This window comes from Orycteropus afer, unplaced genomic scaffold (assembly GCF_000298275.1).
Source record: "Orycteropus afer afer isolate SDZICR_OR568_19922 unplaced genomic scaffold, OryAfe1.0 scaffold00157, whole genome shotgun sequence".
Taxonomy (NCBI): Eukaryota; Metazoa; Chordata; class Mammalia; order Tubulidentata; family Orycteropodidae; genus Orycteropus; species Orycteropus afer.
In genome coordinates, this window is record NW_006921744.1 from 2,653,499 (window position 1) to 2,676,459 (window position 22,961).

Here is a 22,961-nt window from a genome sequence, read left to right on the forward strand (position 1 = left end):
CTGCGGCTGTTTCTCTTCAATTTGAGTGGTGCCACATCAGCAAATGAAGGTCTCAAAAGCTTTCTCTTATCCATATGAGTAAGGCTGGGTTTACTCAGCTGTTTCAGCTCTTTCCCAGTGCTATTTTGAGAGCCTTTTAGCCTAAACAGACTATTCCTAACGGTGCACGGTAATGTACCAAACAGTCTTTCTTTGCTTTTCATAAGGTTTTCCCTGGCCATTTCTCTGAGAAGTGGACGGCCTCTTCCTTCTTCCTAGTCTGTCTCAGTCTACAAGCTGATTCCTAGTAGTCCTTAATAATTTATTACTTTCCAGTGTCTCTTAAGATGCAAGTCATTTTATAGTTTTGGCTCTTTGTAGCACCTTTTTCAGTATTCCTGTGCCCTCTAAAAATCAGTATCAATGTTTGTTTGCTGTTATCTGGGAAAATTAACAATTTGCTTGGACTGTAATGCCTTGACAGGAACTCTGGTGGCCTAATACCTAAGGTATTTGACTGCTAACCAGAAGGCTGGTGGTTCAGATCCAACTGCCACTCCTCAGATGGAAGGATGGGCAATCTATGTCTGTAGTGATACTTCCTCCGAAACCCAAGGAGGGGTCACTATGAGTTGGATCTGACTCAATGGCAGTGAGTTTGGTTTTTTTGTTTTTTGTAATGCTTTGAGGCTTTGTGGAATCTCCTACCTATTTTTCTTAGATTCTGCTTGTGGATTTACAGCCTTTACAGTTTACAGACAAATTCACATTACTGCAAGGCGTTGATAATTTGCTGGTTTGCTCAGCCTCCCAGCAGGCCTGCTTTTATGACAGTGTAGCTTATTAAAACATCTGGCAGCTTGTGGACATTAGAAAGTATTAAGGTTTCCAAAGAAAAATTACAGTTAGCTCAACCTTCTGTTAAATACTTGGGCCACCTAATTTCTCTGTTGATCCTAAACATAAAGAAGCTATTCTTGGTCTTTCCTATATTTAAAATAAATAAATAATTGTGGAGTTTCTAGTACTCTGTGTGTATTGTTAAGGAGCTCTGGTGGCACTGTGGCTAAAGCATTGGGCTACTAACCAAAAGCTCAGTAGTTTGAACCCACCAGCTACTTTGCAGAAGAAAATCTTCAGTAAAGATTTATAGCCTTGGAAGCCCAGTAAAGGTGGCTATGAGTTGGAATCAGCTTGATGGCAGTAAGTGGGTGTGTAGGTATTGTCAAACTTGGATTCCCAATTTTTCTTTGTTGGCTCAAGCCTTGGAGCTGGATTCATTCCAAATTGTACTAAAATACTGAGAGGCCATAGTTCAGTTAAAAGGAGTTTTAATGAACATGCTTGCTCTAGATTTTTCTAATTACCACTTGGATTTTCCATTATTTGTACACAAAGTATCTGGAAATGCTTTAGTAGTATTAAGTCAAAAACATGGAGAACAATTAAGACCTATAGATTATTATAGCCCAAAGCTCAATCCTGTAGCTAGCTAATGGAAACCATAGTAGATGTTGTGCTGTTAAACTTTTTAGATGTCTATGTGCCCCATGCTATGTCTGCCTTACTTAATTCTGTCTTGATACATCTTTCTGCTAATAGTTCTATGAAGTTCTCCTCTTGACTGCATCTAACATTAGCTACATTCTGTGCCCTGTTTAAATCCAGGTACTCTTCTTCCCACAACTAATGAGAATAACTGTCCTGTACATGATTGTCTAGACTTGACTGAGCAACTTTTAACCCCTTGGAAAGACTTAAAAGAGACCCCTTGAACTAATCTTGATTTAGTTTTGTTTGTGACTGATTCCTATTTAAAACCTAATTCTACTAGTCCTCCCTTCAAGCTAGATATGCTATTACAACTTCTGTTGAAGCCCTTGAAAGTCGTGCTTTCCCTGAAGGCACTTTAGCTTACAAAGTTACATTAAGTGCTCTCACGAGAGCTTGTAGAATTGGTCCAAGAAAACCTGCTAATATTTTCACAGACAGTAGATGTTATTGTTGTTGCTATAGCGACCCCTCCTTGGGTTTCTGAGGCGGTATCACTGCGGAAGTAGATTGCCCAACCTTCCTTCCGAGGAGTGGCTGATGGGTTTGAACCGCCAGCCTTCTGGTAAGCAGTCAAGTGCCTTAGGCACTATGCTATCAGAACTTCTACAGACAGTAGATATTGTTTTGGAATTATACATGATTTTGGCTTATTATAGAGACAGAGGATATTTAACCTCTTCTGAAAATGCCATTTTAAAAAAAGGAGCTTTAATAGCAGACCTTCTAGATGCTCTATTACTTCCCTCTGGAATTGCTGTGATAAAAATCCAAGCTTAGTAACCAAAAGGAGTACCCCAAATTGAAGAAAGGAGAGGAAATAATCTTGTTGATATGGCAGCCAAAAAAGTTTTTTCCATTATTCAGAACAGCCTTTTCACTGCTATTTATTGAAAATCTACCTTCCAGCTATTATAGGTGCCTGCTTTTAGATTTTGTCTTGGTGCTTTGAGGTGGAATGCATTTTAAACTCTCCAAATGTATTCTTTAATAAAATGGAATGGTGGAATAAGGGCAGTGGATTAGCTTTTTGCACCTGAATTTTTAGATTTCATTTGTGGAAACTGTGCACTGTACATATTTATATAATGATTACTTGGGTTTATTTTCAGAAGGAGAGGTCTTTACCTGGGGACATAATGCTTATAGCCAGCTAGGCAATGGGACAACTAATCATGGTTTAGTGCCCTGTCACATCTCTACTAATTTGTCAAACAAACAAGTCATTGAAGTTGCCTGTGGATCATACCATTCTCTGGTGCTAACATCTGATGGAGAGGTGAGACTAGTTTGCAAAAACCTCATGCTTTTTTTCATTAAGATTATGTAGATTCTTGTAGTAGTCCTGAAAATATGATTATATATAATATTTGGTTAAAATAACCCTTTCCCTCAAAGTCGCTTTTGGTTTTGGTAGCAATTCATAGCCATGGTGATTTATAATGTTTACCAATATGCAGTAAGGATCTAAATAACTGAAAATTTTAAAAGATGTATTTTTCTTTCCATGTTGCTATATAGCAAAGGAGGTTAATTGCAAAAAGAAAACCCCCAAGATGCTGGAAAATAGGACTGAGGCCAAGTAGATGTTTTTAAGTGTTACATGATATTTGGCAATAATTACTACTGCTAGTTTGTGCAGATAACACTATAACTTAATTTTATAAAATAGCTCATTTTGTAAGAAGGAATTTTATAAAAATTTCTTTGCCTGTGTTGTGAAAATTAATATATACAAAACACTGAGAGGAAAGAGAAGGTGTTTTGTAAGTGCCTTGTTAGTATCCATTTGAGACACTTTATAAAATGATGCATTTTATTTATTGCCATCATCTTTCTAATAGGTATTTGCCTGGGGTTATAATAATTCTGGGCAGGTAGGATCTGGCTCAACAGCAAATCAGCCTATCCCTCGAAGAGTGACTGGCTGCTTACAGAATAAAGTAGTTGTGAACATAGCATGTGGACAGATGTGCTCAATGGCAGTAGTGGATTCTGGGGAGGTAAGATGGTTGTTTCATTAACTGTTTAAAAATCTCATTTGCTTTTCTGTGGCATATGGCATGTTTCTCCTAGCATAAAGAACTTAGTTGCTTTTTGTCTTTCTTGAACATTCAATTTCTCATTTTTTCTCAGGTCTATGTCTGGGGTTACAATGGAAATGGGCAGCTTGGTCTTGGCAGTAGTGGCAACCAGCCCACCCCCTGTAGAATAGCAGCTTTGCAAGGCATTCGTGTCCAACGGGTATGTCCACTGTTGGTTTGTGTGTGTGTGTATGTGTTTTTAAGTCTTCATTGGCAAAGATAGCAGGATGAAAAATTTAGCTGCTTAGGTATCTTCATTGAAGTAAAACTTAAAGCTCTTTTTCCCTGAATTCAATTGTAGATAGTCAGAGAATTTGTATTTCTAAAACACTCTCGTACACAGGGAGCTCTGGTAGCGTAGTGCCTAAGGCATTTGACTGCTAACCAGAAGGCTGACAGTTCAAACCCACCAGCCATTCCTCAGAAGGAAGATTGGGCGGGCAATCTACTTCCATAGAGGTACTGCCTTGGAAACCCAAGGAGGGGTTGCTATGAGTCGGAACTGACTCAGCGGTAGTGAGTTTGATTTTTTTGGTTCTCATACACAGCGGTAAATTGTTACAACCTTTCCCAAGGGAAATTTGGCAGTCTATATCAAGGGCCTTAAAAATATTCATACCCTTGGCCTGTAATTCTACTCCTACAGTAAGCAAAGAGACAGTGACTTAAAGAATTAGTTAAGAAATACAGCAAAAATTTGAAAACATTAATGAAAAAAACAATAGATGTAGCATAATTTATCTAATGAAATAATAAGTTAATGATTAGATAAATTATGTTTCAGCTAAATGATAGAATATTTTTCAGGCATGAAAATGATGCTTTCAGAGAATTTTTGATACGGGAAAGCGCTATACATAATGTTAAGTAAAAAGAAGCAAGATTCAGAACTGCTTATACGAGAATGGTTATTAAAAAGCTTTAGGTGTGTATCTCTATATAAATAGCAAAAGAAACACTTGGCATTCTTTGGAGGATTGCTATTTGTTGATCTTGAGATTAATACTTTTACCTTTCTGTATTTCTCACTTTGAACATGTCTTACTTTTGTAATAAAAAAAAAGATTATTAAATAATAATGATTAAAATATCAAAATTTTTATCTCATATATGCATTCACCTCATGGAGAGTCCTTCGGTGGTCTTAGCCTACCTTGTGAAAGCGTTGTTTCCTTCTGTTTGCAGGCCTGAGTGGACTTGGTTTTTCTCTCTCCAGGTTGCCTGTGGCTATGCACACACATTAGTATTAACAGATGAAGGACAAGTGTATGCTTGGGGCGCAAATTCTTATGGCCAGTTGGGCACTGGCCATAAAAGTAACCAGTCCTACCCTACCCCTGTCAGTGTGGAAAAGGACAGGTAATACGTGCATTTTCACAATAACCCCAATGTTTTTTAGTGAGTAAATAGAGCTTAGACATGATACGGAGTTGGGGGAATTTATTGATAGTGTTAGAATATTCTTACTTTAACCGAACATTCATTCTTTATTAAAAGTTGGCTTCTGAGTAGTTGGGGAGGTTGACTATATGTTAGATATTCTATTTATCACTTACTCATCGTTCATCCCTACTTCCAGCAGCTACTCTACACAAGCTAGGAAGACTAAACCACTACCAGCTGTTCTACAGGACTCTCCTCCCTCACACACTACCCGTTTTACCTCCTCTTTGTTTTTCGATGTACATTCTTAAGAGGAAGTTGATGACATTTGAGATCTATCTTCTGTGGCCTCAGAAAAGGAAAGTACCTCAGGTTGGGTATAAAGGCAGTCACTCAGCTACTTAAGAAATTTGTCAGTTAAAAGGAATAGGATTATTTCACTACTTTAACTCCCAAAGTATCTCTGTGAAAAAGTAAAATGAACAGAAGGTTAACAGTTTTGTGCACTTGTTCAGAAGGGTGTGCTAAGTCATTATTTTCCAAATAATCCTAAAAATATTTTTGAAAGCCCTTTGAATTCCCCAAGCATAGCCATATTGCTGCCTTTTTACCCTTCATTTCCTGACACAGTCATATGGAGCTAAACCATTTCATTATCTTTTCCTTAAAACCAGGTCGCAATCACTTTAGAAATGAAGACTGCTGTTTCACGTATTGACTTTTATTATATTTGATTTAAACACAAACATATGGATAAATAGATTTATATGCAATTCTTATCTTCTTTTGTTGGATTACATAATGAAAGATTGTCATTTTTCAACCACAGTACTCAGTTTTCATTTGAGTATTGTGAACCTGCCTAATTTTATTTAACTTCTTTTAAATAAAATGTTTTTTCCCCAAAAAAATTTAGGTAACATTGACTTCCTAAGCGTTGGAGTTGAGGGGAGGCAGTGGGAGTCAGGAACTGGTGCAGGTACTTGCAGCATATATTTGCATTTCTTTTAAAAGGTAGGTCAGAACTGCTGAATGAAAAGAGAAGGGATAGTTTTGAGGCTTTGAATCATCAGATAAATGCCTCAGGCTAGCAAATCCAGTCACTGGAGACATTTCCTATTTAGACTGAACAATCAAGAAGTGTTAAAGGATCAAATAAAAACTATACACTAAGGTTGCATAGAAATAAAATAGCGTTTGTATGGTACTTTATGACATTTAGGAGTCCCTGGGTGGTACAGTTAACTTACTTGCTGCTAACCAAAAGGTTGGAGGTTCAAGGCCACCCAGAGGTACCTAGGAAAAAAGTCGTGGCATTACTGCCGCCCTCCCCCCCAAAGAAAATGCCATTGGAAACCCTATGGATCACAGTTCTCTTATACACATGGAATCGCCATGAGTTGGAATCAAGTTAGTGGCAACTGGTTACCATTTTCATGGTTCTTTCACGCTTACCATAACCTTTAACCCATCTAGCCAGGACTTGCTTTGGGTTACCCTGCCAGTTGCTGATGTAGAATGAGAGCCCAGATCTTGAGACTCGAGTTCAAGCTCGACTCAATGGTACCAATACAGTGAGGAGGACTTGTGGGGCAATGAGGTGGGAAAAAGGTAGAGCAGCAGGCCATGCGAGCTCTATGAGGGCCATCTTACCTAACTGGCAGCTAAGAGTAATTCATTTTAATTACAAATGTCAAAAAGTGGAGATAGCTATATCCTTGTTGTCCACATAAACAGTATTTTAGCTATAAAAACTATAGATGACTGTTCTGAATGAAATGTTCCTGCTTTTCTCAGTTGTCCCTGCTTCACCCTCACGTAGCCATTTCTGAGCTTGCACAGTTTTTGTCAGGCCCCAGTCACACACTTTTCAAAGGAGGAATGTGGAAGTCATTGCTAGAACTTGTTCTTCACCTATTCACCCTTTCTATTGACGCAAGTCTTATGAATATGTTATGATTTATCTTGCAGGAAACCTTACTTCTGACTCTTTTGAGGCCCATTATGGGGAAGCACTGCTAGTAGAAAGAACAAGATTGAACTTGGGGTGGGTTAGATCTTCATTTCTCAGTTGCATTTTCACAGGAGAATGAAAATCTACCTACCCTAGATTCTTTGGTCAAACAACAGCCGTTTCAAAATTCTTTCGCAAAGAGATGCAGAGCTCTGGTGGTATAGTGGTTAAAGCATCCAGCTGCTAACCAGAAGTTCAGCACTTTGAACCCACCAGCCACCCCACAGGAGAAGGATGAGGCGGTCTGTTTCCATAAAGATTTACAGCCTTGGAAATCCTGTGGACAGTTCTACTGTGCCCTATAGGGTTGCTATGAGTTGGAATCAGCTTGATGTGTTTGGTTCTGGTTTAGAGAAGTGTGTTTATGATGAAGAATACTACTATTTTTCAGCAATTTCTGTTCATATAAAAGCAATTTTAATAATTTGTCTTTAACAACCCAATCATTCCCAATTGATTTGTGTCTGTTCTTAAAGTTCTATAAAACCAAAACCAAACTCACTGCCGTCGAGTTAGATCCAACTCACAGCAACCCCTCCTTGGGTTTCCGAGGCAGTATCACTACGGAAGTAGGTTGCCCAGCCTTCTTTCCGAGGAGTGGCTGGTGGATTTGATCTGCCAACCTTCTGGTTAGTAGTCAAAGCCTTAGGCACTATGCCACCAGAGCTCCTTAAACTTCTATAAAAGCAAATTTTAAGTTAAATTGATTTAAAACTCTCTTTGCCTCGGATTTTTGAGAATTTTGTGACTCGTTGAGGTAGCTGGCAAAACTTTGGGTTGCTACAAAACTAAGATTAGGACTCAAGGCTCTGGATTGCTTTAGTATTCTGTTTCTGCTACGTTCTTCTTCTCCCTCACAAATTACCTTTTTACCTCTCATTCTCTGTTTTGCATTCTTTCTCATTCTTTGTTTTACATTCTCTCTTATTCTCTGCTTTTTCATATCTCTTACTTTACAACCATTAAGCTCTGTGGTTGTTGTGAGTTATTCCGTTGAGGTGACACAAAACAGAAATGTTTATTATGAACACATAGTCATTTTCTGAGATTGACTACAAGATAAGGTGTGAAATATGCCTGACACCATGGCAGTAAATGCTAGCTCAGTTATAGTCACCAATTGTTGCAAGTAACACTGGGAAGCTGCCTTTCAAAATTTGTTCCTTGGTATGAATCAAATGTAAAAGCAGGCGGCCTTAGGCACAGGCAGTGTTCGGCTTGGACCTGAAGGTTCCCCCGGAACTTTCCCCACTCATGATCCTGTTGCAGCTGTTACTGTCTGCCATGCCTGTTGTCCACCTGACTTCCAGAAAAACCTCAGAGGCAGCACTGAGGGAAGGTTAGCAGGATGCTTCCTCTTGCACACCCTGATCCTCTGCTCTGTCTGCCCCAGCCATTCTCCCCATCAGTGTCCCCACCTCAGGCTTACCAGCCTCTGAAATGGTCACGGCAGCGTCCCTTTATATAGGCTAATAATAATAAGCCCTTCAGAAGTGGATGTAGGAGGAGCATATGTGCATGGCCCTGAGTTTAAACTATTTTAATTTTCTGATGTTGGGTATAGGTTAGCAGAGAAGGGCTCTATTGTATTCCAGTCAGTTACATTTTTTCATAGAACATCATCAGGAAATAGGGAGGCTATCTATTATTCTGGAATCTCTGGGTGGTGCACATTGTTAATGTGCTTAGCTTCCAACCAAAAGATTGGAAGTTTGGTCCACCCAGAGATACCTCGAAAGAGAGACCTGGTAATCTACTTGCTGAGGAGAACTCTGTGGATCACAGCCGTCCCAGGCTGATATGCACAGGTGGCCATGAGTCAAGGGCTGACTTGATGGCAGCTGACAATAACAGCAACAACACGCACAATACTATTTTTCCCACAGTAAAATAAAAAGAGCCCCCTCCCTCCTATTGTACTGTTCATATACAAGACATGCTTGCAGTCAACATCATTTTGTCATTTAATTTCACACTCACTGCCGTCAAGTCAAATCTGACTCATAGCGACCCCTCCTTGGGTTTCCGAGGCAGCATCTGTACAGAAGTAGATCACCCAGTCTTCCTTCCAAGGAGTAGCTGGTGGGTTTGAACTGCCAGCCTTCTGGTTAGCAGTCAAATATCTTAGGCACTACACCACCAGAAGTCCCTAATTTCACACAGTAGCCTTGTAATGTGATGAAATCGAAGCTCATAGAGGCTAGGTAACCTTTCCATGGCCACACGGCCGATAGTAAAGATTCAAAGCAAGGTCTATTTGACTCCAAAGACCTTGCTCTCCCCTATGGCACATCAGAGCCTCCTCCTTCCAGTGCTCTTTGGTGGTTTTCAAGAGCTGAGAGCTGTCCTGTGATAAATTAATGAAATTACTCAGGCCGCACATGAAAGAGACAAGCTGACACAATAATTTCCAGGTTGTTTAATGACCCCCTCTTCCTCTGTTGGATGATACCTAGTTAACCCAGGCATTGAGAAATAGCTCTGCCCTTCAGTTGTTATCCCTTGGTCAGTGGGATCTTAACCCAATCCTCAATTGCTCTATGTTGCTGAATCTTCCCTAAACTTAGTGAATAAAATGACCTACAAATCTGTATTTAGTTAAGACATCATTCTAGGTGCTTAGGAAGAGAAAATTAAGCCAGTGACTCTGTCTGTCAATAATTTGTAATGTAGCAGAATAAGTAAGACACATACCTCTGAAAAGGTAAGAGGGCCAGTCTCGAGAGGTGTGAACAGGAAGTGCTGCAATAGTTCTTCTAGTGAGTGAGAGACCTCTTACCTCAGGGCTGTTTGAACTGAGCCTTGAAAATGGGTCAGATTGTGAGACAGAGAGCAGGGGAAGAGCATTCCTGACCAGAGGCATTAACTGTGTAGTAAGACTTTGAGGGGCAGTAAGTACATGTGTTTGTTGGAACATAGGGTGTGTATGGACAAGAGTGATATGAGGGAAGGCTGGAGATTAGGGAAGCCAGATAATGGGAGGCCTGGAATGCCGGGTGTCTAGACTGTCTCCTGTAGGAAGCCACTGCAGGTCTGAAAGCACTGCTGAGAACAGTGTTTCCGGAGGATGATTAACCTGTCAGCACTGTGCAGTCTGGGTCAGAGGAGAGACAAAGTCTTAGGCAGGGAGACCTAGCCAGTTCTTTCAGTGGGATCTGCCTAGCCTAGGGTGGTGGCACAGAAGTGTCAAATTACTAAGAGAAAATCTGTTATCTGTCAATTGGTATTTTGAAGAAAGGGGTAAATGGGGAGGGAGAGTAAAAGGTCAAAGGTGACTCTGAGATTCTAAGCCTCAGTCACTAAGGATGCTGCTACTGTGGCAAAATCAAGATGGGGACCATTTTTGGGGAAAAATAAAGAAGGAACCATCTTCTTTGAATCTGTATGGTGATTTAGTCCCTTAGAAAAGTTAATTATTTCCAAAGCAACAACCCAGTGTTCTGAGAACTACTTCCTGGCCAATCATGAATTTATAGCACTAGAGTCTACCATATCGTGGTCCCAGGGGACTGGCCACTCTTGTGGGCTCTGGATGATACAGCTCAATGAGGTGCAGAATGGAATTCGCTTTTTGCAGCACAAGGTGGGGTGACCCACAGCATGATGGTCCATTTAACCCAAAAGAGGTGGAAGTTCTGATTCAGACATTTATTGGCCTTGGGTCAAAATGGCCCAAGCCTTTATTTTCTACTTCAATAAGTAATATCTTTAGAAAAGAAAATGAAATCACCTTTTTTTTAGGCCTGTGGCTGGAAGTGTTAACTAGGACTTAAATGTAAATGAGTCTGTGGCTGCGAATTTAGGGGACTAGGAGTATAAGTCTTTTTTTGGTGTAAGCTAAGTTTATGATACCCCAAACCAGTTAAACCATATCAATGCAATTCTGCTTCCATCTCCTGTGTTTACTTGGTGTTTGTTTGTGAACTAGAATTATCGAGGTTGCAGCCTGTCACTCTGCCCACACCTCTGCTGCCAAGACCCAAGGCGGGAACGTGTACATGTGGGGCCAGTGTCGCGGCCAGTCAGTCACTCTGCCTCACCTCACTCACTTCTCCTGCACAGATGATGTCTTTGCCTGCTTTGCCATGCCTGCTGTCACGTGGCGCCTTCTCTCCGTGGGTGAGCTGTTGGGTTATGCGTTTAACTGATGGCCTTAGGATTTGTGTTAAGTGCAGTTTCATCTAACTTATTACCCTCTGATGGGCACCTATGAAAGGCAACTAATTTGATTAATTTTCTTCAACATAACAGAAACCAACCATCCATACCAAATTAAAAGTCTTTTTTTTCTTGTAATTTGACTACTGTTTAATCTTACTGGTAAACTATGTATTTTGTTTTTAGCTGGTATATTTGCCCAAATATTAGAAATTTCCTTTTTTTGGTGGTAATTTGGGACTTTTAAGGAGCTCTGGTGGCATAGTGGTTAAAGCACTTGGCTGCTAGCCAAGAGGTTGTTGATTCAAATTCACCAGCTGCTCCACGGGAGAAAGATGAGGCAGTCTACTTCCATAAAGGTTTACAGCCTTGGAAACCCTATGGGGCAGTTCTACTCTGTCCTATAGGGTTGCTATGAGTTGGAATAAACTTGATGGCAATGGGTTTGGGACTTTTAGAGTTGTTGTTTTGCTAGATTTATGAGCAGATGTGTGTGAGGTTCTTATCCTTAATGATTACTGAGATGGTAATCTATTTAGGAAAAAAAAATATTACATTGTTATTATGTTATATTATTATAATACAGAATTGGCATTTTCATAAGGGGCAGTAGAGCAGTGTTCTTTCTGGTCTGCATTTCGTTATGTCTGTAGCTGATTCTGAAACCATGTATGTCACCCTTCAGAACCAGATGACCACCTCACAGTGGCTGAGTCACTAAAAAGGGAATTTGATAATCCTAACACTGCAGACCTGAAATTTTTAGTGGATGGAAAGTATATATATGCACATAAAGTCCTTCTCAAAATTAGGTAAGGAATAAATTTCTTTTTTGAGAATTGAGATAAATCTATTGATTCAGTAATCATTTTCTAAGTGTAGAGGAAACAATGGTAGTTTCTTCAGTAATTATGGAAAAATATAAAGCTCTGTTTTTGCCCTTACCAGTGTGTGGTGCAACTAGGGGAAGAACATTACATGTGAAACAAAATTATACAGACCATGTTGGACAAGTGCTGGGGACATGATTCAGGGAAGAAGTGCTATAGCCATTCATTCATTCATCAGGAGAGCTTTAAAAAGAGTCTGCCCACTCTGGCATTAGAGAGCAGGAAGCTAGCATTTGGTGAGCATGTTCTGTGTTTTGAACTCTGTATTTTGAACACTGTATTAAGTTCTTTTACATAAAGAAACATCCTTAACTGGAAACTGGACTTAGCCCTGGATGGTCACTGTTCTTAATCAGTTGTGGGATACTGACTTCATAGATACTTTAAAAAGAAAAAAACACAAAAACAAAAACATGGTGGCTCTGCCAGACCAAGGTCTGAGGTAAAACTAACCTGGAGATTTTTTGAAAATTGAATTGATTGATTGTTCTGGTTACCTAGTACCACTCTGACAAGAATATACCACAAATGGGATAGCTGAACAAACAGGAGTTTATTCTCTTACAGTTTGGAGGCTTAAGTCTGAGTTCAAAGTGCCAGGCTCTAGGGGCTGGGTGAAAGCCCCTCAATCTTGGTCTTCAGCTCTACCTCCTGCTCCCGGCCCACTGGAGCTAGAGGCTTTTCTTCACTCAGACAGCTGCTGGCTGCTGAGAATACCAAGCCCAAGGTTGACAAGTAAAAAGGCACAGTCCCAATGTTACCAAACCACACGGCAGACCATTAATTCAAGTCCATTGAAAGTTGCAGGATCAGCAGAGCATGGCAGGCTGCTGAACAAAGACACAGCTACATTCAGGGTTCAAGTGTGCCATAATTTAGAGACCATTCCCAAAGCTGCTGCTTATATAAAGGAAGCAGACCACATCCCTAAAGCAGCTAATCAGCTGTTCACAGTAGATTCTACCATGGAGTTGATTACCAGTCTTATCATGGGGAATACTACATCCAGCTGCCCAGCCACTCAACCAGGCTCAGCCAAGTTGACACACAAACTTAACCACCACATTGATGTATAATTTATGTGCTATGAACTGCATCTATTGAAAGTGTGCAGTTTGATGAGATTTGATAGACGTCGATCCCTGTGAAACCACTGCCAAAATCAAGACACGGAACTTTTCTCATCACCCCTCAGAGATCCCTTGTGCCCCTTCCCTCTGCTCTCTGCCCTGGCAGCCTCTGATCTGCCTCTGTCACTGTTGATTAGTTAATGTTTTTAGAATTTTCTATGAATGGCTCAGACAGCATGTACTTTGTGTCTAGCTTCTTTTACTCAGCACAGTGACTTTGAAATTCATTCACTTTGTGTAACATTTGAATTCTAAGTCAGTGAATCGTAAACTCAATATGCATTTTAGTCTCAAGTTCACCTCTTTTTAAGGTCAGGCTGTGCACCATTTCTTCACTGTTACTACAGGACAGAGACTTTCATGAAAGGGCAGGGTGAAACAAAATTACTCAGATTTTATAAAAATAAACCCTATTGTTTCCTACAAACGCTCATAGATGTGTTGTGTGGGCATTGTCGCAGAATTGGCCCCGTCTCCATGCTGTGTTTGCGGTCTTGGTGAATAAATAATGGGGTTAAATCTTTAGGCAACAAAGAAAGGGAGGGACCAGGGTGAGGAAATGAAAGTACAACTTCACAAGAATCACGAATGAGCTGGAGTTTTATTTTCCCCTAGTTCTGAGCTTTTTCCTCTCTTAAGCCCCTGGAGAAGGCTGTTGGCTCCTGCTAAGACGCTAGGACTTGACATGCTTCTTTCTTCCTTCAGGTGTGAGCATTTTCGTTCTTCGTTGGAAGACAATGAGGATGAAATAGTAGAAATGAGTGAATTTTCATACCCTGTTTACCGAGCCTTCCTGGAATACCTGTACACTGACAGCATCAGCCTCTCTCCTGAGGAGGCTGTAGGTAATGACTGCATGATCTTACCAAGGAATGGACAAAATGTTGAGAATCCAAGAAGGTGGTTTCTGCAGACCCTAAAAGATGGTTACTCACTGTGAGAGTAACTACGGGCGTAGTTCTTTTTCTGTGTTGAACTCAGACTTTTTCCTGTCATGACTTCATACAAAGATTGACTGGTTGATAAAGTAAAAGATAGATGAACTGTCAAAACATTATCACTTTGGGGTGGGAGCTATTCTTACTTAATCACTATCCCTGGATGATGCAAACAGTTAACATGTTCAACTGCTAATCACAAGGTTGGAGGTTAGTATTCACCAGAGGCACCTTGGAAGAAAGGCCTGGTGATTTGAAAAATCAGCCACTGAAAACCCTGTGGTGCACAGTTGGACTCCGAGTTACATGGGGTTGCCATGAGTCACAATTGATCCCGTGGCAACTACTTTGGTTTGCTGGGTTTATTTAATAGGAGGCAGACGTGTCCGTAAAGGGTTTTTTCTTTCTTTCTTATTTTAACACTAGAACACATTCTTGGGCAACAGAGAAGTCACTAGAATTACTGAGGTGGTAGCAAAGTTGAAGTTCTCTTACTTGTCACTCAATCAAGGTGTTTTTATTTATTTTTTAAAATATTCTTTTAAAAAATTTAATTTTGATTTAGGTGAAAGTTTACAGAGCCAAGTAGTTTTTCATTCAACAATCCGTACACATTCTATGTTATGACATTCACTACAATCCCCACATTGCAACAGTACTCTTCCCACTTCCTCTCTGTGCCCGGCACTTCCCTTTTACTTGAAAAACAGACACTGTTACTACATGTGTATATGCTGATAGAAGTGACCCAGATGAAGAATAGAGGAGCACCCCTTTTCTTCATTTTCTAGGAAAAATATTAAAGCCATTTTCAGTGTGCCCCTATTTTTCAACAGTTACTTGTTTATGTGTTATATTATCTCAGTTCTGCTATGGTCTTACACTCAGAGTATGTTAAGTCTTTATTTCATTTACAGAGCCATTAGTTAAGGATTATAATACAAATAATGTTTAAAAACATATCAGAATTGTTGAGTGAGTTTAAATCAGGATACTCCAAATTACCCCCTATAATAAACATATCTTTCTACCAGGATTGCTAGATTTGGCTACATTTTATAGAGAAAATCGTTTGAAAAAGCTCTGCCAACAAACCATTAAGCAAGGAATCTGTGAGGAGAATGCCATTGCTCTGCTGTCTGCGGCTGTGAAATATGATGCTCAGGTGAGAAAAGCACGTGTTCAACTAACTGACCTTCTGGAAAAATGGAGTCAGATGTCTACTTATACCTTAAGCTAATATAAGCCTTAGGTAGATTCAAAGATTTAATGTAAAAAAAAATAAAGTAACAAAAGTACTAGAAAAAAATATAAGCAAGTACTTAACATAATGTCAGGGTGGGCATCAATGGGAGAAACCATAAAGGAAAGGATTGATAGGTGTAATTTCAAAAAGATTTTAAAAACATCTATCAAAAAATTGTGTGCACCAGAAAGAAATACCAAAGAGAAAACGAGAAAGTAATGATAGAAAAGGTAAATAGCACAGTGGGAGAACTACTTGCAGCTCACAGCGGTTCCAGTTGGATAAAGTTGATGTACTATTCTCAGAGAACAGGACAAATTATGAGCAGTCCAACTGAAAAATGTGGAGAAAAATTTTGATGACTACATAATAACTCACCTTGAGACAGTGACACTTAAAAGTGTAGTGTTAATGTGTTTATATTTCATCAAGGTAATAATATAATGGCCACTTACAGCATGCAAAGTGCTTCATGGCCAGAGAAAACATAGGTGCCTTTCTGGAGTTTGTTCTTTAAGGTCATGATGATGATAATACTAGACTCTGGTGACATACTTCAGATGTGGAGATGGTGGCACTCCCTGTTGTCCTTCAAACCAGCTTTCACATAAAAGACTTTCTTATATTTCCCATTTATGTGAATTACTTGTATGGTTACCTTATGTTGTTGTTGTTGTTGTGACGTGCTGTCGAGTTGGACCTGACTCATAGCAACCCCTCCTTGGGTTTCTGAGGCAATATCACTGTGGAAGTAGATTGCCCATCCTTCCTCCTAAGGAGTGACTGGTGGGTATGAACCCAGTCAAGTGCCTTAGGCACAACCTTATAGGCTTCTATTTTCTAGAAAATGAGCTTCTTGAAGGGTGGCAGAGACTTTGTTTTGTTTATAGCTATATACCCAGTTGCTAGCATAGGAAGATACATAGTAGATGTTCATTAAATGTTCATTTAATGAATGTTCAACTTCAGACAAAGACACTGACTTTTAGAAAGACTATTTTACTACAATTTGTCCAGTTAATTATTGTACCCTAAATTAGTATAGAAAGAAGCTCTGATGGTGTAGTAGTGAAAACATTTGGCTGCTAACCAAAAGGTCAGTGGTTTGAACCCACCAACTGCTCCATGGAAGAAAGATAAGGCAATCTGTTCCCATAAAGATTTAGGGCCTTGAAACCCTATGGGGCAGCTCTGGTCTACCCTGAAGTGTTGTTACGAGTCAGAATCAACTCGATGGCAGTAGGTTTTTTTTTTTTTTTTTTTGGTCTTATATTAGTATAATAGACTGTAAATGATTTTATGTATTCTTAATACTAAATAAAAGTTGTAATAAATAAAGAGGAGCCTTGGTGGCACAACAGGTAAGTGCTCCGCTGCTAACCAAAACGGTGGCAGTTCAAAGCCACCAACTGCTCCATGGGAGAAAAACCTGGTAATCTGTTTCCTAAAGATTGCAGCCCAGAAAACCCTATGGGACAGCTGTGCTCTGTCATGTGGAGTTGTTGTGAGTTGGAAATCAACTCAGTGGAAACCAACAGCAACACTAAAGAGTAGTGTGTTTAATTATTTCTACCCAATGACTAATAGTCATATAAGAAATCGGCTTTTTCAGCTACCATTATTATCCCTGGGAGCTCTGGTAGCATAGTGGCTAAGGCACTTGACTGCTAACCAGAAGGCTGGCGGTTCAGACCCACCAGCCACTCCTCGGAAGGAAGATGGGGCAATCTACTTCCGTAGTGATACTGCCTCAGAAACCCAAGGAGGGGTCGCTATGAGTCGGGTCCGACTCGACGGCACATAACAACAACAACAATTATTATCCTTTATGCTAGAGTACTAAAATAATGACTGCCACTTAGTATATAATATGAGCCACGGATTGTTCTAAGCACAGTTCACATTTCATTTAATTCTCAAAACCATCTTATAAGGTATAAGCATTAATATCACTCCTGATTTACAATGAGGAATCTGAGGCTTGGAGAGATTAAGTTAATTCTTAATAAGCAAGTAAATAGCAAAGCTGAAACTCAATCCAAGATTGGACACATTTCAAAACTACACTTTTAATTACAGTTCTCTGTTGTCCCTCAAATTTTAAAATCAGCCGCATTCATTCATTGATTCAACAAATACTTAGTGTCAGTTATAAGCCCAGCACTATTCTAGGCATTCAAGGTACAGTAGGTCAACCAAGCAGACCAAAATTTCTGTCCTTGTGGAACTTACTCTCTAGTGAGGGGAGATGGACAATAAATAAATGTTGTTGTTATGTGCCGTCGAGTCAGACCCAACTCATAGCGAGGCAGTATCACTACGGAAGTAGATTGCCGCATCTTCCTTCCAAGGAGTGGCTGGTGGGTTTGAACCGCCAGCCTTCTGGTTAGCAGTCAAGTGCCTTAGGCACTATGCTACCAGAGCTCCCAATAAATAAATATAGGATTTAATATGTCAGAAGGTGACAAGTTATGTGGAAACAAGTCAAGTAGGTAAAAGCAAGTGGGGAGTACCAGGCTGAGGTAAAGTGGGAATTGTAATTTGAGATCATGTAAGGCGAGCCTCCCTGAGCCTTCCTGAGCCATGACTGAGCAAAGCCTTGGAGATGCTGAGGGAGTGAGGCTTGAAGCTGTCTGGTGGATTCCTGCCTGATAAAAGGAACTAAACTGAAAAACCTAACTAGTTGCCTTGGCCTCAGCTCTGACTCATGACGACCCTATGTGTGCTGAGTAGCACTGCTCCGTAGGGTTTTCAGGGCCTTTAGAAACAGTTTGCCAGGCAAGTAATGGAGGAGCAAATGAAAAGGTCCCACTGTGGGACTGAGCCTGGTGTGCTCTGAGGGTGGATGGAGTCTAGCAAGGGGCAGGAAAGTAGTGGAAGAGGTCAGAGGGATCCTGTGGAAGGGCAGAGGTGGGGAGACAGGGCCTCCTGCAGAGCCCAGAAGGCAAGTTTAAGAGTTTGAGTTCTACTCTGAATGAGCCGGAAAGGCACAGGAGGGTTTTGAGAGGAGCAGATGTGATCTCTCATTTAAAACAATTAACTCTGGCTGCTGTGTTAAGAATAGTATATGGGGGCTAGAGGGGGAGGTTAGGTTAGGAGGTTGTATAGTCCAGTGAGAGGTGGTGGTCCCTACACCAACTAAAGACATTTATCCTTTAATGTGTGTAGTGTAGGTATGAGTTTCTCCATTCCTTTATGTAGAGTTCAACCAAAGGGATTAGATCTCGGTCATGTTTTATTTTCAGGTATTGTAAGGAAAAAAAAAAAAGTCCCTTCTAAAATGTAAATAAGACTCCATGATTTTAAATGGATAGTGGTATATTGAGCATATTGAGCAACCACATACTTTATGTATAGCAAACATGGTATGGTATCGGGTGGGTGTGTGGAATTTTACCGGCTCACCTTGGACTGCTGATGTGACCCTAGAGGCCTGCCCAGCTGTGTTTAGGGATAAAATAAACAGGGTTTCCTCAAGTAGTTTGTTTCTTGCCTTAAAAGAAAATGTACTATGGACTTGTGAGTACATTGGTATGTATATTTGTATTGCTTATTTTTGACTCTGGTTTTTCATCTTTACCATTTGCTGTAACTTACATGAAGGAGCTCTGGTGGTATAGAGGATAAGGCATTTGACTGCTAACCAGAAGGTTGGTGGTTCAAACACACCAGCTGCTCCATGGAAGGAAGACTGGGCAATCTACTTCTGTAAAGATTAACTGCCTCAGAAATCCAGTGGGGTTTGCTATGAGTCAGAATCGACTCAGTGGCAGTGAGTTTGGTTTCTTGGTTTATAACTTACATGTTATCTAAAGAGTCCCTGGGCAGATGAACAGTTTGGCACTGGACTTGAAATAAAAAAGTTGGCAGTTTGATCCCATGCAGAGGCTCCTCAGAAGACAAACCTGGTGATCTGCTTCCAGAAAATCAGCCCTTGGAAACCATGTGGAGCACAATTCTACTCTGACACACAGGGGCTCACCATGAGTCAGAGCTGACTCCATGGCATCTGGTTGTTATGTTACCCAAAGAAGAAAAGAATTACAATGTGCAGTGTAAATATATATATTTGCTTGGAAATTATTTTGACCTTTTTTTTTTTTTTTAAGTTAGCTTTAGCAGCATAGTGGAAACTTTAAAAATTGACCACCATCCACACAGCCAGCTACCCAGAGGGACCAAGTAGTTGAACCTGTGGGTTTGAGACCATAGTCACGGGGGACATCAAGTTCAATTGGCATAACATACTACACAAAACATTGTTCCACCTCCTACTTTGGTGAGTAGCGACTGGGATCTTAAAAGCATGCAAGCAGCCATCTAGATGCAACAATGGGTCTCTCCATGTCCAGAGCAAAGAAGAATGAAGAAAACCAAAGATTCATGGAAAGAATTAGTCCTAGCAACTGGTACACCACGCAGTCCGCAGCCTATATAATTACAAGACCAGAAGAACTAGATGGTGCCCAGCTACCACTGTCAACCACTCGGAAGGGGATCTTTGTAGAAGACCCTGGATAGAGAGGGAGAACAATGTGGAGCAAAACTCAAAAGCATTTGGGAAAAAAAAAAGGGGGGGACCAGGTTTGCTGGTCTGATAGAGCCTGGTGGAAACACAGACTATGGCTCCTAGCTGCCCTTCAGGTCTGGAATGGAACTCACACCTGTGGCTTCCAGCCAAACAAAAGACAGGCTTACCTGAGGTAAACACACTCCTTGAAGAGAGCAATCATGGGAGAAAGAAGGGCTGTTTATGCACAGGGGACAGCTCAGGGGACAGGGGTGCATGAAGGGATGGACACAGAGAAGAGGTACTGTCGGGAGGAAGTGGGAATTGTGCATTGTGGTGAATTGTGGTCAATGTCATGAGACAAAGTGTATATGAACTGCTGTATGGAAAGTGAATTTGCTCTGTTAATTTTCACCCAAATTACAATTAAAATAAAAAAATATTGACCACTATCCAACACCCTGGTCTTGTGTCAAGGTGGCAGTGTAGCCAGGGTCTGAAGTATATAAGAGGTGTCAGCAGGTAGGCATCGCATTAGTTTTCCCAGGACTGCCTTCATTCTGATCCTCAGATAACATCTGTAATCAAGAGAATTACTACAGAATGTTTCTTTGGCCCAGAGTGCATTACAGTAAAGCCAGAAAACTCCTCTATTTGTGGAGCTTCTCCTGCTGGAGAGCCTTGAAAGTCAGGGTTTCTTTAAAAATGTTTTCACATGTAAGATTACTGAAGCTATGTGTGGGCTAATGAAATCCAAGCACACCCCCTCCCCTTTGTCTTCTTTTGAAGGCAAAATAAGAGCAGAGGCCTGGGAATGACTTCGGAAAAGTAGTTCCCAGCATTGCTCTTCATTGTATTAGCTGACCCTTTTCTCCTACACTCTTTATACTTAGAAATATTTAAAGCACCCAGGGGAGTGTAAAAGAGGAGCAGAAGCTTTTAACAAGTACTGAAGGTGGAATGAACAATACAAATACTGTCATTAGGAAAAGGTACAGAGGATTCTTATAATTAAGGGGCCTCTCTCTGGAAAGAAAAAGTGATTGTTGGTATTAGTTGGTGGGGAGGAACTTCAGTGTTTTATTTTGCATGATTTAAATTTTTACAAGCATGGATTCTTATGTGATTGTTTTTGTTGTTACATGCCGACAGTCGGCCCCGACTCATAGCGAACCCCTCCTTGGGTTTCGGAGGCAGTATCACTACGGAAGTAGGATTGCCCAACCTTCCTTCCGAGGAGTGGCTGGTGGGTTTGAACCGCCAGCCTTCTGGTTAGCAGTCAAGTGCTTTAGCCACTGTGTTATATAACTGTTCTTTAGATATCATCATGTCAACATTTCCTTCTGTTGGCTGAACCCACCAAAAAAACAAGCCCACTGGCATTGAGTCAATTCTGACTCCTAGTGACCCCCACAGGGTTTCAAAGGTTGCAAATCTTTATGGAAGCAGACTGCCTCCTTGTTCTTCCGTGGAATGTCTAGTGGGTTCTTACCAGAGATCTTTTGGTTCACAGCCGAATGCCTTACCCACTGCACCACCAGAGCTCCTTTCTGTTGGCTAGTAAAGGTTTTTCTCCATGCCTACTTGTTTTAGGCATATCCATATTATGTTGCAGGGCATTGCATTGGTAAGCATTAATTTGTTAAAGCATTGTTGTTGTTCTTCCTAGGATTTAGAAGATTTCTGCTTCAGATTTTGCATAAACCATTTGACTGTAGTAACACAAACTTCAGGCTTTGCAGAAATGGACCACGACCTTCTGAAGAACTTTATCAGTAAAGCAAGCCGAGTTGGAGCTTTTAAAAATTGATCCATCGGTGGGAAAGAATCTGTGAGCCTTTCCATTTTCCCCGCAAAAGCCAGAGAAGGATACATCTCTTATAATTAATATGACTTATGATAAGCTTGGTAAACTATATTTAACTGAGTATTTATGTTCAGTTGTCAAAAGAAGAACGGTGGTCAGTCTTCTCCATCTGCCTACGTCCCAAGTTTACGCAGAAAGTATTAAAGGCTCTAATGAGGTGTGACTAAGCTCAAGGGAAAGGACTTTAAAATGTACTAGTATATTGAGCATTTTCTGTGCTGAGTCACTGAAGTTGAACACCTTGGTACACTGGTGTCAACGTGCGCTATTCTGGCCAAATGTTCCATTATTCACCTGGCTGGCATCACAGAGAACTTTCACAGGAACATTGTCAGCATCCAGCACAGTGCCCTGCATGTAGTAGGCACTCTGTTAATTGATTATCGTTAAGTATGCCCTCAAAACAGCTTTACTTGTGGGATACCAATGAAGGAATAACTTTTACAAAATAAATTAATGGTCTGTTATTATTGAAGTTCACATTCCTCTCAATACAGTGTTCTGAGAAAGAGTGGCTAATTTGGAACATTAATTAGCTTTGGCAATTAAATTGTCAAAGGCGCAAGGTCTAATTTTAATTATCTATTGATTCTGAGTCGTTATTTCTCATATGGGATTATCGAATATGAAATACTATCTCTGGATGAATGTTCTTTCTGGGCTTATTTGCCTTATGTAATTGCCTAACGTCCTTTGCTTTTCTCTGCATTAAGAGGGATTTTCATCTGTAAATTAAAATGATTATGTGTTTTTCTTCCAATTGACTTTTGTGTCACCATATGATAGGTCTCTTAACCTGATATCCGGTATAATTATAAAGTACTAGCTGAAAAGGAATTAAGACTTACGTTTCATGGACAGCATTGACAAGAATGAGATAAATTTATATACTTTTTAGATCAAAAGTTATCCAACTGCAAAGGAGAAACTGAAATGGTAGATAGTGTCAGATTCTTCTAATATGTGTCATAATATGATACTGTGTAAAGGAAAACCTTTTGGTGTGAGAAGTCTTGTCCTGATGCTGAGGTGTTTGATAATAAAATGCTTATTTACAGGTAATAGAAAAAAATGTGTTGTTATTTTATTCTTAAGAAGTAGCAAAATTATAAAAGAAGCCCTATGTCTCTTAGATGTACATAAGTCCTTAGGTACAACATTATAAGCTTGTTTTCTTTTCTTTTTGGCCTTAACAAACAGGAGTTTATTCT

General features: G+C 40.2%; 1 protein-coding gene across 1 annotated transcript in view; it reads left to right on the forward strand.

Annotated features, from left to right (window-relative positions):
- The window catches only part of RCBTB2 (RCC1 and BTB domain containing protein 2), a 37,084-nt gene extending 15,391 nt beyond the window's left edge, over positions 1-21,693 (forward strand). Inside the window, exons 4-12 of the mRNA XM_007946358.1 lie at positions 2,643-2,809; positions 3,375-3,533; positions 3,667-3,774; positions 4,831-4,973; positions 10,940-11,130; positions 11,855-11,981; positions 13,895-14,034; positions 15,162-15,292; positions 21,553-21,693. Coding sequence (XP_007944549.1) covers positions 2,643-2,809; positions 3,375-3,533; positions 3,667-3,774; positions 4,831-4,973; positions 10,940-11,130; positions 11,855-11,981; positions 13,895-14,034; positions 15,162-15,292; positions 21,553-21,693 — 1,307 coding nt within the window. The remainder of the gene's footprint in view (positions 1-2,642; positions 2,810-3,374; positions 3,534-3,666; positions 3,775-4,830; positions 4,974-10,939; positions 11,131-11,854; positions 11,982-13,894; positions 14,035-15,161; positions 15,293-21,552) is intronic.
- The last annotated feature ends 1,268 nt before the right edge of the window (positions 21,694-22,961 follow it).